General features: G+C 39.8%; 1 protein-coding gene across 1 annotated transcript in view; it reads right to left on the reverse strand.

Annotated features, from left to right (window-relative positions):
• The window catches only part of BORA (BORA aurora kinase A activator), a 38,597-nt gene that overhangs the window by 14,929 nt on the left and 7,428 nt on the right, over positions 1-16,240 (reverse strand). Inside the window, exons 5-6 of the mRNA XM_053563710.1 lie at positions 14,715-14,796; positions 104-163 (exon numbers count right to left, since the gene is read on the reverse strand). Of these exons, the coding sequence (XP_053419685.1) occupies positions 104-163; positions 14,715-14,796 (142 nt within the window). The remainder of the gene's footprint in view (positions 1-103; positions 164-14,714; positions 14,797-16,240) is intronic.

Here is a 16,240-nt window from a genome sequence, read left to right on the forward strand (position 1 = left end):
AACAATTTCAATTCCAGAGGAAAGTGTTATTACATGATCTGGACTTAAAACCCAATGTAGCTTAATATGGAACATTTTCTTTTCAGAGTGTGTTCAGACTCACCATTGCATTTCTCAGAATAAATGCTCAACTTTTTTCCAGCTGGAGAATCACTTTTAATGCCTATAAAACATTTTAAAGGAAAAATCTTACATTTTATATCCTTCATTTACTTTTTTCAGCGTAAACAAAGTGAAAACTTTTATTTTACAACACTTAAAAAAATATTTTTGATATGTTTTTGTTAGGTTGTTGGATTTTTGTTTTTTTTGTTTGTGGTTTTTGGCCGGGGCTGGGTTTGAACCTGCCACCTCCGGCATATGGGACCAGCACCCTACTCCTTGAGCCACAGGCGCTGCCCCTGTTTGTTTTTTGAGACAGAGCCTCAAGCTGTCGCCCTGGGAAGAGTGCCATGACATTACAGCTCACAGCAACCTCCAACTCCTGGGCTCAAGTGATTCTCCTGCCTCAGCCTCCCACGTAGCTGGGACTATAGGCGCCTGCCACAATGCCTGGCTATTTTTTGGTTGCAGCCAGCATTGTTGTATGGCGGCCCAGGCTGGATTTGAACCCGCCAGCTCAGGTGTATGTGGCTGGTGCCTTAGCCACTTGAGCCACAGGAGCCGAGCCATGTTAGGTTGTTTTTTTAACTTATAAGAAATTACAAGGATAAAAGTAAAGAATTATCATAGCGAATAAGGAGGCAGCAAGTAATGCCTTTTTCTCCCCTATTTTTTTGAAAATCAAATAATTACTATATATTTGTGGGTGCAATGTAAGGTTTCCATATATGTGCTCACTGTGGAAAGAGCAAATCAAGCTAATTTACATATCGATTACCTCACACACTTTTCATTTCTTTATGGTGAGAATATTTGAAATCTCCCTTTCAGCAATTTTGAAATATACAATTCATTATTTTTTTTTTTTTTTTTTTTTTGTAGAGACAGAGTCTCACTGCACCGCCCTCGGTAGAGTGCCGTGGCCTCACACAGCTCACAGCAATCTCCAACTCCTGGGCTTACGCGATTCTCTTGCCTCAGCCTCCCGAGCAGCTGGGACTACAGGCGCCCACCACAACGCCCGGCTATTTTTTTTTTTTGTTGCAGTTTGGCCGGGGCTGGGTTTGAACCCGCCACCCTCGGCATATGGGGCCGGCACCCTACTCACTGAGCCACAGGCGCCGCCCATATACAATTCATTATTATTAACTATATTGACCTTGCTATGATCTATTGATCACCAGAACTTATTCTATCTGAAACTTTGTCCATTTGACCAACATCTCCCCTAGCCTTTGATAACCACTATTCTACTCTATTTTTGAGTTCACCATTTTTAGATTCCAAACAGAAGTGAGATCATATAGAAGATGTCCTTCTGTGCCCTGGCTTATTTCACTTAGCATAATGTCCTCTAGGTTCATCCATACTATCACGAATGACAGAATTTCATTCTTTTTTAAGGCTGAATAGTATTCAAGTGTGTATATACACCATATTTTTAAAATCCAATCATCTGTTGATAAAGTTAAATTTTCTTTTTCTTTTTTTTGTTGTGGTTTTTAAACAAGTCTATGCTTTTTCTCAGATTTTTCTTTCTTTCTCTCTCTTTTTTGAAACAAGCCAGTGCTTTACTGAGGTTGATTTTCCTATCTTGGCTATTGTAAACAGTTCTGCCAATGAATATTGGCAAGCAGACATCTCTTCAAAATATTGATTTCAGGGCAGTGCCAGTGGCTCAAAGGAGTAGGGCGCTGGCCCCATATACAGGAGGTGGCAGGTTCAAAACCAGCCCCGGCAAAAAAAAAAAAAAAAAAAATTGATAAATACCTAGTAGTGGGACTAATAAATCCTCTTAAGGAAAGCATGCTTGCTCTCCACAATTAAATGTCAACTTTTAAAAGGTTAGGGGTTTGTTTCAGTCATCCTCAAGTGGAACCCCTGTCACTTAAAGCTTTCCCAAAATGGGTTTAGAATTTGATCAGTAGAACATGCTCAGTTTCTCTTGCAACAATGTTTTTAAAACATTTTAAGTTTTAAGCATTTTTATTTTTTATTAAATCATAGCTATGTACATTAATGCAATCATGGGGCACTACACACTGGTTTTATATACAATTTGACATATTTTCATCACACTGGTTAACATAGCCTTCCTGGCATTTTCTTATTGTGTTAAGACATTTATATTCTACATTTAGTAAGTTTCACATGTACCCTTGTAAGATGCGCCGCAGGTGTGGTCCCACCAATTACCCTCCCTCCACCTCTCCTTCCCCTTTCCCCATATTCTTTGGTTATAATTGGGTTACAGCTTTCATGTGAAAGCTATAAATTAGTTTCATAGTAGGGCTGAGTACACTGGATACTTAAAACATCTTAAGTTTTAAAACTTGAAAAACTGCCAGATTAAAAAAATCTAAAACAATAACAAAAATGATTAATGGACACAAAATACAGGGGAGGATAAAAGCAAGGAGACAGAAAACAAACAAACTCAAAAGCATAGAGTTAGTAATGTGACGATCCTTAATAAAAAAATGAGTGAGTGTGTGGGTGGTCAGTAAATGAGTAAAAGTTCCCTGTTAAATAATACCAGAACGGGTCGAACACTACAACCAAAAATAAAATGTCTAGAGTCAGATGTCTTCTTCACCATAGGTGGGGTGACCTTCTATATGGCAAATGTAATCGACAGTATTTAACTATTCATTTTCTCTGCCTAAAATCCTATAATAGCCTTTAGGATGAAGTCCAAACACCTCAATGCCTTACAAAGCCCTTCAAAACCTTGTGCATTTCTCTAACATGGATGCCTAAACACTATTTAGTTGAGTACCGAAAATTATTAAAAGGTTTCCTTCTCACCTCTAGATATATTATCTCATGCTCTTTCCTCTCTACCTCCTTTTCTCCCCCATTCCCTGAATCTGGCTAACTCAAATCTCAGCTTAAACTGTATCTTCTACCAACATGTTTTTTCTGTGCCCCTCAGACCTGACATCTTCAGCAACACCGTCAGAACACTTTTCAATCTACTACAAAATGCTTTCTTGTTTCCTCTGGAAGAAGTTCTTAAACAAATTTAAGACCACAATGAAATGAAGAAAAACTGATGGATTTGCTTACATCAAAATAGGAATTTCTATGCATCCAAGAACATTAAGAACAAACATACATATTACAGAGTGAGAAATGAGACAGTGTCTCACTATGTTGCCCTCGGTAGTGTGCCGTGGTGTCACAGATCACAGCAACCTCAAACTCTTAGGCTTAAGCAATTCTCTTGCCTCAGCCTCCCAAGTAGCTGGGACTATAGGCGCCCGCCACTATGCCCAGCTATTTTTTTTGTTGCAGTTGTCATTGTTGTTTAGCTGGCCTGGGCCGGGTTTGAACCCACCAGCTTTGGTGCATGTGGCTGGCACGGTAGCCACTGTGCTACAGTAGCCACTGTGCTACAGGCACCAAGCCGAGAAATGATATTTGAAATCTTTAAAACCAATATCACTACAATATGTAAGGTATCTTAGGAATTAACAGAGAAAACAAAAGGATAGCAACTGCAATAGGAATATGACCAATGAATTACAAATAGGCATTTTCCCAGAAAGGAAATTAAAAAAGCCATTAGTACAGTAGAACCTCCACAGTTGACCACCTCCCTACATTGACCACCTCCTTAAGTTGCCCTAATTTTTATAGATTGAACATACAACACATATGCTCAATAGAAATTCCTTATGTTGACCACTTCTGTTAACAAGTCTGTTGCAGTTCCTTGGGAGGTCAACTTACAGAGGTTCTGTACATGAAGAAGAGAAAGTGAAAATTAAAATAACTGTTTGCTGAATAATGCTAAGTGTTGGCAGGAATGTCGGGGCACAGGAACCCTTATCACTGTTGGTGGCTGTGCAGACTGTACAGACATTCTGGCACTATATAGTCAAATTAGGTAAACATACATCCTAATTCAGAAATCCTCTGCCTGTGTATCTATCCCAACGAAATTCTCATTCAAGTCCACAAATAAAACATGAGAAAATGAACTGAAGCATTTTGCTGCATAAATATTTATAATAGTAAAAGCTAACAGCACAGGCTAACACGTATAAACAAAACCACTTTTTTCCACTATTCATCACCTTTTTGTTAATCTTTAGGTAAATAATAGTGAGCATTTACCACGTGCTAGGTACATGGTCTTACAGGTACACAAGAACCATCATTTTATACATAAGAAAAACAGAGGCACAGGAAAGCTAAGTAACTCTCCTGAAGTCACACTGCTAGTGAGCTTTACCAGGTACATTTCAAACCCAGACACTATTATTACTTTACGGTAAGGGTCAGCAAACTATAGCCCATCGCACAAATCTGGCCTGTCTCCTATTTTTGTAAATAAAGCCTTACTGGAGTACACCCCACTCACTCTTTACAATATCACCAGCAGCTGGTTTTGTGGTTCAGCAGAAGAGCTGTGTAGTTGTGACAGAGACTGTGGGGTCTGCAAAGTTTAAATATTTAATTTTGGGTCCTTTACAGATAAAGGCTGCCAAACTTAGCCCTAAGGGAGTGCTGTCCACCAGCAGAACTTTTTCCATGATGATGGAATGTTCTATATCTACATTACCCAATATGGTTGCTATTAAGCACTTGAAGTATGAATAGTGTGAATAGGGAACTCAATTTTTAATTTTTATTTCTTCCTTTCTTTATTTTTGAGACAGAACCTCACTTTCTCACCGTGGTGAAGTGCCATGGCATCATAGCTCACATCAACCTCAAACTTTTGGGCCCAAGAGATCCTCTTGTCTCAGTTTTTCATTTTTAGTAGAGATGGGGTCTTGCACTTTCTCAGGCTGGTTTTGAACTTGTGAGCTCAGGCAATACCCCCACCTTGGCCTCCCAGAGTGCTAGGATTATAGGCATGAGCCACCACTAATTTTGATTTTTAAACTCAAGTAGTTATACATGGCCAGTAGCTACCACAGATCACGAACTATGAAAAGTCTAAGATTTTACCCTACTTGCCAGTTAACAAGTTAACATATCAAAGTTCCATGGATGCTGGCTGAAGACATGAAGCTTCTGGGAAAAGATAATGGACTTCGTTATTCTCAGCACAGTGGGCAGTGTAACTTAACGTTCCTATTAGTTCCCTTTGCCCCCAAGTTACAACCTGGCACAGTGAATTTTTCTAATTTTGAATATAAGCCAGATTTTTTTCATACCAAATGCAGGGCTCAGTAATCCCTGACAGTTTCCAGTTGTACACCTTAATGGTCAATACAGCTATCTGACCTATACAAGTTCCTATGGTAGCCACTTCCCTATGCGACAGCTACCTACAGCCTACCTGATGGCCCTGCTGACTCACACATCCCACAAGGACTATGCAGATATGCACAGTGACCACCTCTCAGTCACTGCATGACCTTCTGGAACTCATGACCACTTACTTTAATTAAAACCTCCACTCCCCAAAGGAAACCTATCTGGATAATACCCACAAGTCTCTTTCTCTCTCTCCTTGACTTTCATGTATGTGGCCTCCAAGCATGCTGTGGTATCCCCCAGGACTTATAAATAGTAAACCTTTATTTCCATCTTGTGTGTCTCCTAATCATTGAAGAAGTGCTCTCTACCTTAAAGATCCTAAATTAAAATATCCAGGTAGATGGTGCACAAATGGTGGGTTTTCATCACAGCTGATGAATCCCAAGCTTAGGAAATCTCATTCTTATAGACTGCAAGCAAATCTGCTCCAGAGGGAGATAATCATCTTTTCTATACTGGGTAGTAAAACAAACTCACCCTCTCCTCTGATAGGACATGCTATATATTCCAAGGATGTTCACAGTACAAATATTCTCAAAAAGATTGGCAGAAAACCTGTCCATGCTGCTCCTCAGAAGATGCGCAGAAACACAAGACCTACAGAGAATTATCTCCCAACACTGTATTATGTAGTAGAGTTCCCATCCTGTTAACCACTGGACTGTCACCATGGACTTGATTTTTTAAGAGTCTACACTACTTTTAGCATTTTACTGACCCTGCATCACTTCAGTTAAAACAGGATACTTGGAATACTTAATGTTATAAGAAGGTGGATTCATCTTAAAAAAATGCAACACTAAGGAATTTGTAAGAAAAAAAACTAGTGTCTCAATTGTAAGAGGGACTGTACCTAAGAAATGCAATCAGTGTAACCTGGTTTCTTGTACCCTCAATGAATCCCCAACAATAAAAATTAAAAAACAAAAAAACAAAAAAAAAAACTAGTGTCTATGAAATTGTCACCTTGGACACAGAATCTTTAAACTGGGAGGGATGTTAAATAGAAAATTCTCTATTTCAATTCTTTTATTTCATAAATAAAAAAACTGAGGTTCAATGAGATTGAAAAATTTGATCACAGTCACCTCTCTGGTTTACAGTAGCAAGAGGTTTACAATTTAGATCTCCATCCAGTATTGCATGCTACCATCAGTTTATAATGGCTGAGAATACAGAATCTGATGGGAGAATGCCTAGTTTTCAATCCACTTTCCTAACTCTGTCACCCTGGAAAAGTGCTCTGATCTTGCTAAAAGCAGGTCTTCTCACTTACAAAATGGGGCCAACAACTGCACCTATCTCATACAAGTCGTTCAAGGAATTACTGAGAGCACTTAGCACTGTTGTGGTATTCTTTTGTGTGTTTGATAAAGAATGGAACAAATATTCTCTGTATACTGAAAGCATAATTAAAGTTTGCTACATAGAAAAGTGGGTGCTTCGGCCGCGCGTGTTTTGGGGCGCGTGTGCCGTGGGCGGTGGGCGCTGAAGGCCGGGTCCTGTCCACCTGGCGACCGAGAGGTCCCGCGGCCTAGAGGAAGAGGCCGAGGCCCTGCACAGCTGGAAGGAGTCCGCTGGCGCCAGAGACTTGTTCATGGCCAAGTGGCTTCTCTCCTAAATTTTCCAAAATGAGTTTTCTACTCATGGGAGATACCTGTCTCCACGCATGCGCCTCCTTGCTCATCTAATCTGCAGTCTAAATCAGAGTGGCTCTGGAGCAAAGCACTTCTGCTCTGCAGTGGAATCTGCTTTGCCTTGACAGCCCAGGATCCTGGCAGTCATCCCACTGAGGAAGACAGAGACAGAGTCTTACTTTATGGCCCTCGGTGGAGTGCCGTGGCATCACACAGCTCACAGCAACCTCCAACTCCTGGGCTTAAGCGATTCTCTTGCCTCAGCCTCCCGAGTAGCTGGGACTACAGTGGGGAGAGCAGGTGCAGCCAGAAGAAGCAGGAAGTTACTTCTATTTTGGACTGAGAGCAGACTGACAGGCCTGTGCGCTGATACCCTGTAAAGCAGCAGTTCTCAACCTTTAATACACAGGATCTGTATTAAAGGGCCGCAGCATTAAGAAGGTTGAGAACCACTGGTGTAAAGAAACCTCTGCGGTGAGAGCCTGGGGACATCACACATGGACTGTTCCAAACTGCCGTGGATCCTGCCCTTTCTTAAGAAACGCTGGTTGGAGCAGATTGGAGCAGATGTGAACAGAGGTACAGCCTGAGAGTCAGAGTGCAAGTTTCTGGCCGGGGCTGGATTTGAACCCGTCACCTCTGGCATATGGGGCCAGCGCCCTACTCCTTTGAGCCACAGGTGCCGCCTTGAAGTCCATTTCTTCACAAGTCTGGCATGTGAGATTTTAATTGCTCTGCTGCAGTTTTCTCTTCTTCAGTCAGTGGTGACAGCTCCAGTTAAAATATACATTAAGACAGAGGGGAGACAAGATGGCGGACTGAAGCCAGCTTTCAACAAAGGCTCCCGTCCAGAAGGAGAGTTAAGGGACAGGAATTTAGTAAGTATCCTGGTGGACTTGAGCCTCACCAAGAGAGAAGGCTGAAGAACGCACATCAACACCGCTGAGAACGCTCACTTCTGGATATTCTGAGGCCACACCCCCTGTCTCCCTGGGCAACCAGAGGAGGCCACCGGTCACACGGCTCACAAACCCGGAAGCCTCCAGGGCGGGGCCGACCCAGAGAGGTGTTCAGACGCAATTCTCCAGCAGCAAAGACGTTTGAACTCAAAACAGCCCGTCTCCTGTAGGCGACGACAGGAACAGAGACAGAACCTCACAAAGTTGTCTGTTCTGTTCTGTTCTGTTAGCAGCATGCATCAGGGACGGGGCTAAGTCTGAGTGAACACCTCCTTCCCATCACCTGCATCAAACACTCAAAGATGTCAGGCCCCATCTCCTCCTGCTAGATAGCGGCAGTCTGCGGGGGCCTGGCAGACTTCCTTGCGATTCAGGCAGGTGCAAACCCCTGGAGTGTCTGTTCACTGCAGGCAACTGGGTTAGCCATCTGCAGAGATACCAGTGACTGGGTCCGACGGAGGGGCAAAGTGGGGAAGGAGACGTCAACCTTCCCAGACTGCTCTGTTTGCTGGGTGGCTCCTCCTGACTCCACGCTGCACTGGGGTGAGCTGTGTCAGAGGAGTCACCAGGCCCCTGTGATCCAGTTCCCAGAGACCTCTTGAACCCTTCCACCTGAGACAAGTGCCGATTGAGACAGTTGATTCGGACCTTTTGAACTGGGCTAATAGACTGAGGACTCTTCAGGCGGTGCCCTGGGTGTGCGATTGTAGGAAGGTTTGATTCTCCTTTTCCAACTGGGGCCAGAGGTGGGCAGGCGGGGTGACTTAATTGCTGATTTTTCCACACAGCTGAGACTTCAAGCCAGAGTAGAAGTTGCAATAGGATCGAACAGAAACCAGCTGAAAACAAGACAGAACCACTTTGCTCCACCACACCAGACAGGGCCCCAGTTTCTCAGGCCACAACACTGTACGGGCCCTTGATAAAACCCCAGGGGAAAAACCAAAGGGAGTAAACCATGGGGCGGAATCAGCGGAAAAACTCTGGTAACATGAATAACCAGAATAGATCAACCCCCCCAAGAAAAGATACGGCAGATGTGATTGAAGATCCCATTCATAAACAACTGGCTGAGATGTCAGAAGTCGAATTCAGAATTTGGTTTGCAGACAAGATTAATAAAATGGAATTAGGAATTCGAGGAGAAATTCAAAAATTGTCTCAAGAATTTAACGAATTTAAAGACAAAACCACCAAAGACTTAGACACACTGAAACAAGAACTTACAGCCCTCAAAGATATGAAAAATACAGTAGAATCCCTCAGTAACAGAATGGAGCAAGCAGAAGAAAGGATTTCTGACACTGAAGATAAAGTCTTCGAACGCTCCCAGTCTCTCAAAGAGGAAGAGAAATGGAGAGCAAAAACGGATCACTCACTCAGAGAGCTCTCAGATAATTTGAAAAAAAACAACATAAGGGTTATAGGAATTTCGGAGAATGATGAAGTAGCTGCCAAGGACACAGAGGCCCTTCTACATGAAATTATGAAAGAAAATTTTCCAGACATGCCTAGAGAATCTGAAATTCAGATAGCAGACAGCTTCAGAACCCCAGCACGATTCAACCCCAATAAGTCATCCCCCAGACCTATCATAATTAGCTTCACTAAAGTTAATATGAAAGAGAAGATTCTCAAAGCAGCCCGGCGAAAGAAAACTATAACGTACAAAGGTAAGAATATTAGAATAACTGCAGATCTCTCTGCTGAAACTTTTCAAGCAAGAAGAGGCTGGTCATCAACTTTTAATCTCCTAAAGCAAAAAAACTTTCAACCCAGGATCTTGTATCCAGCTAAACTGAGTTTCATCTATGATGGAGAAATTAAATACTTCAATGACATTCATATGTTGAAAAAATTTGCCATAAGTAAACCAGCTCTTCAGGATGTTCTCAGACCTATCCTCCACAATGACCAACCCAATCCTATACCACAAAAGTAAACTCACTCAGAAACTTCGGATCAAACTCCAACTTCCACACTGGCGAAAGGACTAAAAATGTCCACTGGACCTTTGAAAAACTCGATACCCAAAATTCCACCAGACTTATCAATACTCTCCATCAATGTGAATGGCTTAAACTGTCCTCTAAAGAGGCATAGGTTAGCTGACTGGATACAAAAACTCAAGCCAGATATTTGTTGCATACAAGAGTCACATCTCAACTTAAAAGACAAATACAGACTCAGGGTGAAAGGATGGTCATCGATATTTCAGGCAAATGGTAATCAGAAAAAAGCAGGTGTTGCAATTTTATTTGCAGATACAGTAGGCTTTAAACCATCAAAAGTAAGGAAGGACAAGAATGGTCACTTCATATTTGTTAAGGGTAATACTCAATATGACGAGATCTCAATTATTAATATCTATGCACCCAACCAGAATGCACCTCAATTTATAAGAGAAACTCTAACAGACATGAGTAACTTGATTTCCTCCAGCTCCATAATCGTTGGAGATTTCAACACTCCCTTGGCAGTGTTGGATCGATCCTCCAGAAAGAAGCTGAGCAAAGAAATCTTAGATTTAAACCTAACCATCCAATATTTAGATTTAACAGACATCTACAGAACATTTCATCCCAACAAAACTGAATACACATACTTCTCATCAGCCCACGGAACTTACTCCAAAATTGACCACATTTTAGGTCACAAGTCTAACCTCAGTAAATTTAAAGGAATAGAAATTATTCCATGCATCTTCTCGGACCATCATGGAATAAAACTTGAATTGAGTAACAACAGGAATCTGCATACCCATACAAAAACATGGAAGTTAAATAACCTTATGCTGAATGATAGCTGGGTCAGAGATGAGATTAAGAAAGAAATCGCCAATTTTTTGGAACAAAATGACAATGAAGACACAAGCTATCAGAACCTCTGGGACACTGCAAAGGCAGTTCTAAGAGGGAAATTTATAGCACTGCAAGCCTTCCTCAAGAGAACGGAAAGAGAGGAAGTTAACAACTTAATGGGACATCTCACGCAACTGGAAAAGGAAGAACATTCCAACCCCAAACCCAGTAGAAGAAAAGAAATAACCAAAATTAGAGCAGAATTAAATGAAATTGAAAACAAAAGAATAATACAACAGATCAATAAATCAAAAAGCTGGTTTTTTGAAAAGGTCAATAAAATAGATAAACCTCTGGCCAACCTAATCAGGAAAAAAAGAGTAAAATCTCTAATATCATCAATCAGAAACAACAAAGACGAAATAACCACAGACTCATCAGAAATCCAAAAATCCTTAATGAATATTACAAGAAACTTTATTCTCAGAAATATGAAAATCTGAAGGAAATAGACCGATACTTGGAAGCACGCCACCTTCCAAGACTTAACCAGAATCAAGTGGAAATGTTGAACTGACCCATACCAAGTTCAGAAATAGCATCAACTATACAAAACCTCCCTAAAAAGAAAAGCCCGGGACCAGATGGTTTCACGTCAGAATTCTACCAAACCTTTAAAGAGGAATTAGTACCTATATTACTCAACCTGTTCCAAAATGTAGAAAAAGAAGGAAGACTACCCAACACGTTCTATGAAGCAAATATCACCCTGATCCCCAAACCAGGGAAAGACCCAACAAGAAAAGAAAATTATAGACCAATATCACTAATGAATATAGATGCAAAAATATTCAACAAGATCCTAACAAACAGAATCCAGCAACACATCAAACAAATTATACATCATGACCAAGTTGGTTTTATCCCAGGGTCTCAAGGCTGGTTCAATATACGTAAGTCTATAAATGTAATTCAGCACATAAACAAATTAAAAAACAAAGACCATATGATTCTCTCAATTGATGCAGAAAAAGCTTTCGATAATATCCAGCATCCCTTCATGATCAGAACACTCAAGAAAATTGGTCTAGAAGGGACTTTTCTTAAACTGATAGAGGCTATCTACAGCAAACCCACAGCCAATATCATATTGAATGGAGTTAAATTGGAATCATTTCCACTCAGATCAGGAACCAGACAAGGCTGCCCATTGTCTCCATTGCTTTTCAACATTGTAATGGAAGTTTTAGCCACCGCAATTAGGGAAGAAAAGGCGATCAAGGGTATCCATATAGGGTCAGAAGAGATCAAACTCTCGCTCTTCGCAGATGATATGATTGTGTATCTGGAAAACACTAGGGACTCTACTACAAAACTCCTAGAAGTGATCAAGGAATACAGCAGCGTCTCAGGTTACAAAATCAACATTCATAAATCGGTAGCCTTTATATACACCAACAACAGTCAAATTGAAAAAGCAGTTAAGGACTCTATCCCATTCACAGTAGTGCCAAAGAAGATGAAATATTTGGGAATTTACCTAACAAAAGACGTGAAAGATCTCTATAAAGAGAACTATGAAACTCTAAGAAAAGAAATAGCTGAAAATGTTAACAAATGGAAAAACATACCATGCTCATGGCTAGGAAGAATCAACATTATCAAAATGTCCATACTACCCAAAGCAATATATAATTTCAACGCACTCCCTATTAAAGCTCCACTGTCATATTTTAAAGATCTTGAAAAAACATTACTTCGTTTTATATGGAATCAGAAAAAACCTCGAATAGCCAAGACATTACTCAGAAATAAAAACAAAACAGGAGGAATCACACTACCAGACCTCAGACTTTACTACAAATCGATAGTGATCAAAACAGCATGGTATTGGCACAAAAACAGAGAAGTAGATATCTGGAATAGAATAGAGAACCAAGAGATGAATCCAGCTACTTACCGCTATTTGATTTTTGACAAGCCAATTAAAAACATTCAGTGGGGAAAAGATTCCCTATTTAACAAATGGTGCTGGGTGAACTGGCTGGCAACCTGCAGAAGACTGAAATTGGACCCACACCTTTCACCATTAACTAAGATAGACTCTCATTGGATTAAACATTTAAACTTAAGACATGAAACTATAAAAATACTAGAGGAGAATGCAGGGAAAACCCTTGAAGAAATTGGTCTGGGTGAGTATTTCATGAGGAGAACCCCCCGGGCAATTGAAGCAGCTTCAAAAATACACTACTGGGACTTGATCAAACTAAAAAGCTTCTGCACAGCTAAGAACACAGTAAGCAGAGCAAGCAGACAGCCCTCAGAATGGGAGAAGATATTTGCAGGGTATAACTCTGACAAAGGTTTAATAACCAGAATCCACAGAGAACTCAAACGCATCAGCAAGAAAAAAACAAGGGATCCCATCGCAGGCTGGGCAAGGGATTTGAAGAGAAACTTCTCTGAAGAAGACAGGCGCACGGCCTTCAGACATATGAAAAAATGCTCATCATCTTTAATCATCAGAGAAATGCAAATCAAAACTACTTTGAGATATCATCTAACTCCAATGAGACTAGCCTATATCACAAAATCTCAAGACCAGAGATGTTGGCGTGGATGCGGAGAAAAGGGAACACTTCTGCACTGCTGGTGGGAATGCAAATTAATACATTCCTTTTGGAAAGATATATGGAGCACACTCAGAGATCTAAAAATAGATCTGCCATTCAATCCTGTAATTCCTCTGCTGGGCATATACCCAGAAGACCAAAAATCACAACATAACAAAGATATTTGTACCAGAATGTTTACTGCAGCCCAATTCATAATAGCTAAGTCATGGAAAAAGCCCAAGTGCCCATCGATCCACGAATGGATTAATAAATTGTGGTATATGTATACCATGGAATACTATGCAGCCTTAAAGAAAGATGGAGACTTTACCTCTTTCATGTTTACATGGATGGAGCTGGAACATATTCTTCTTAGTAAAGTATCCCAAGAATGGAAGAAAAAATACGCAATGTACACAGCCCTACTATGAAACTAATTTGGGACTCTCACATGAAAGCTATAACCCAGCTACAACTTAACAATAGGGGGAAGTGGGAAAGGGGGGGGTGGGTAGAGGGAGGGGAATCGGTGGGATCACACCTGTGGTGCATATTATAGGGGTATTTGCGAAACTTGGTAAATGTAGAATGTAAAGGTTTTGGCACAGTAACTGAGATAACGCCGGAAAGGCTATGTTAACCACTGTGATAAAAATGTGTCAAATGGTTTATGAAGTGAGTGTATGATGCCCCATAATCATATCATTGTATACAGTTATGATTTAATAAAAAAATTAAAAAAAAAAAAAAAAAAGAAAAGTGGGGAATTCCACTGCAATGTGGGATACATATATACCAGTGATATTTAAACATTGTCTCACAAACCAAAGGGCAGTGAGAGCAAATATAAGACAACCACTGCCTGCCCTTTAATTTCCTTATTAATTTTGCAGATGACCACTGTCCTAAGGGTCATATAATTTCTCCATCCTTCCTCTACCCTTTATGAGAAATCAGCAAATTAGCAGAAACCAAAGCAACTTAATGATTTTATTTAAAGTACTAACCTTCCAAAGCACTGTTAAAGTCATTAACAGCGGAGCTCTATCTATATTCAACACCAACTATTTCCTCATCTATCAATCCTCTATAATATCATGACTGCTATTAACAACAGTCATGATGAAAAAGTTAAAGGAAGAATAGAACAGCCAAAACCAAAAATTCAGCATATCTTAGTCAAATTTTAAACTGTTATCACGAAATTTAACTTAGAAGCAAGCTCCTTACCAAAAATAGATAAACTGACACTTGACTGTGTGTTCTTTTACATTCACTGATTTTTACGATTCTCATTCATATGGCTTTTAGTACACTCACATTTACTGGAATGGCACTCTGAAAGCTGTTTCCCTTCATGTTCAGTCCAAGGAGAAGGTACGATGACATCTTTAGTGAAAAACTAGGAAAATTAAAGTCATATGATTAGGCATAACTTTCCCCCACACATGAGAAGGTACCCGCGTTGCTTTCACATAAACAATAAATATGTGCTATATTGAACTTTATATTTAAATTTGTAGTACCTGAAAGTATAAATGACCCAAAGTTAAATGGAAGACATTTAAAGTATTTATAAAATATTTTTGAGGGGTGTGATAACAGGAAGGATTAAGAGGGAAGGAATAGTGGAGATAGACATACACAAGTTAGCCAGTATGGGGCAGCGCCTGTGGCTCAAGAGTAGGGTGCCAGCCCCATATACGGGAGGTGGCAGGTTCAAACCCAGCCTGGGGCCAAAAAGCTGCCAAAAAAAGAAAAAAAAAAAAGTTAGCCAGTATGAATGGTGCACCGGGCCTCAAAATCTAATTATTGTATTTTTAGGAATTTTGCACACCAGTTGCTAAACTGATAGCCAATATTAAAAATAAAATTAGAAGCAGAGAGAGGGAAGGAGGGAGGGGGACGGGGCCTTGGTGCATGCCACATCTCCTGGGGGCAAGACATGATTGCAAGAGGGACTTTACCTAACGATCAATGTAACCTGGCTTATTGTACCCTCAATGAATCCCCAACAATAAAATAAATAAATTAATTAATTAAATTAAATTAAGAAAATGTACAATTAAATAAATTACATTAAAAATAAAGGTACCAAATTTTCGAAACTTAATTTTCAAAATAAAATTAAGAAAATGTACAATTAAATAAATTACATTAAAAATATAGGTACCAAATTTTCAAAACTCATCATTTGTTAATTATTTTACCACATTTACCAACATCTACGCTCTTGAAGTTAACAGTATCGTTTTATCCACATGGTGAAATTATCTCATATAATGATGTGCCACTGTTGTTTTCCCACTTAGCAATGCCACATCAGTAGCCTGAAATTTGACATAGAGTATTCACTCTATGGATAGCAGCAATCACTATAAAAAGTGCATTTCCATGAGCAGAGGGCCAGCTATTAAACATTTATCAGCACTGGCCAGTATACTCAAATGCAGATAGGGCACTTGAATAGATTTCTATCCTCTTTCATACATAATATAGTATTTCTTCCCTTTCCCATGAGAATAACTCAAAAGATCTTCTTTACATTTGACTACACACATAACAGAATGAATTGCCTTAACTAAACTACTATGAATTTATGAGGAAAAGATAAAAAAAGGAGGAGTCAGATTATGATAAAGGAATTTAAAGGAAAAACAGAAATGGAATGGACTGATAACCTTAAGAAGTTACATATAAGTTTGCTTAAAGGTAAAAAAAATACAAATCCAAAATAACAGGATGTCATTTTAAAGTAATACGAGTAGCAAGAATTAATTGTGATAATAATTAGTACTGGAGATATGAAAAAACAGACAGTATAAGAATATAACCAGGAGTCATAT

The sequence above is a fragment of the Nycticebus coucang genome, chromosome 15 (assembly GCF_027406575.1).
Source record: "Nycticebus coucang isolate mNycCou1 chromosome 15, mNycCou1.pri, whole genome shotgun sequence".
NCBI classification, from domain to species: Eukaryota; Metazoa; Chordata; class Mammalia; order Primates; family Lorisidae; genus Nycticebus; species Nycticebus coucang.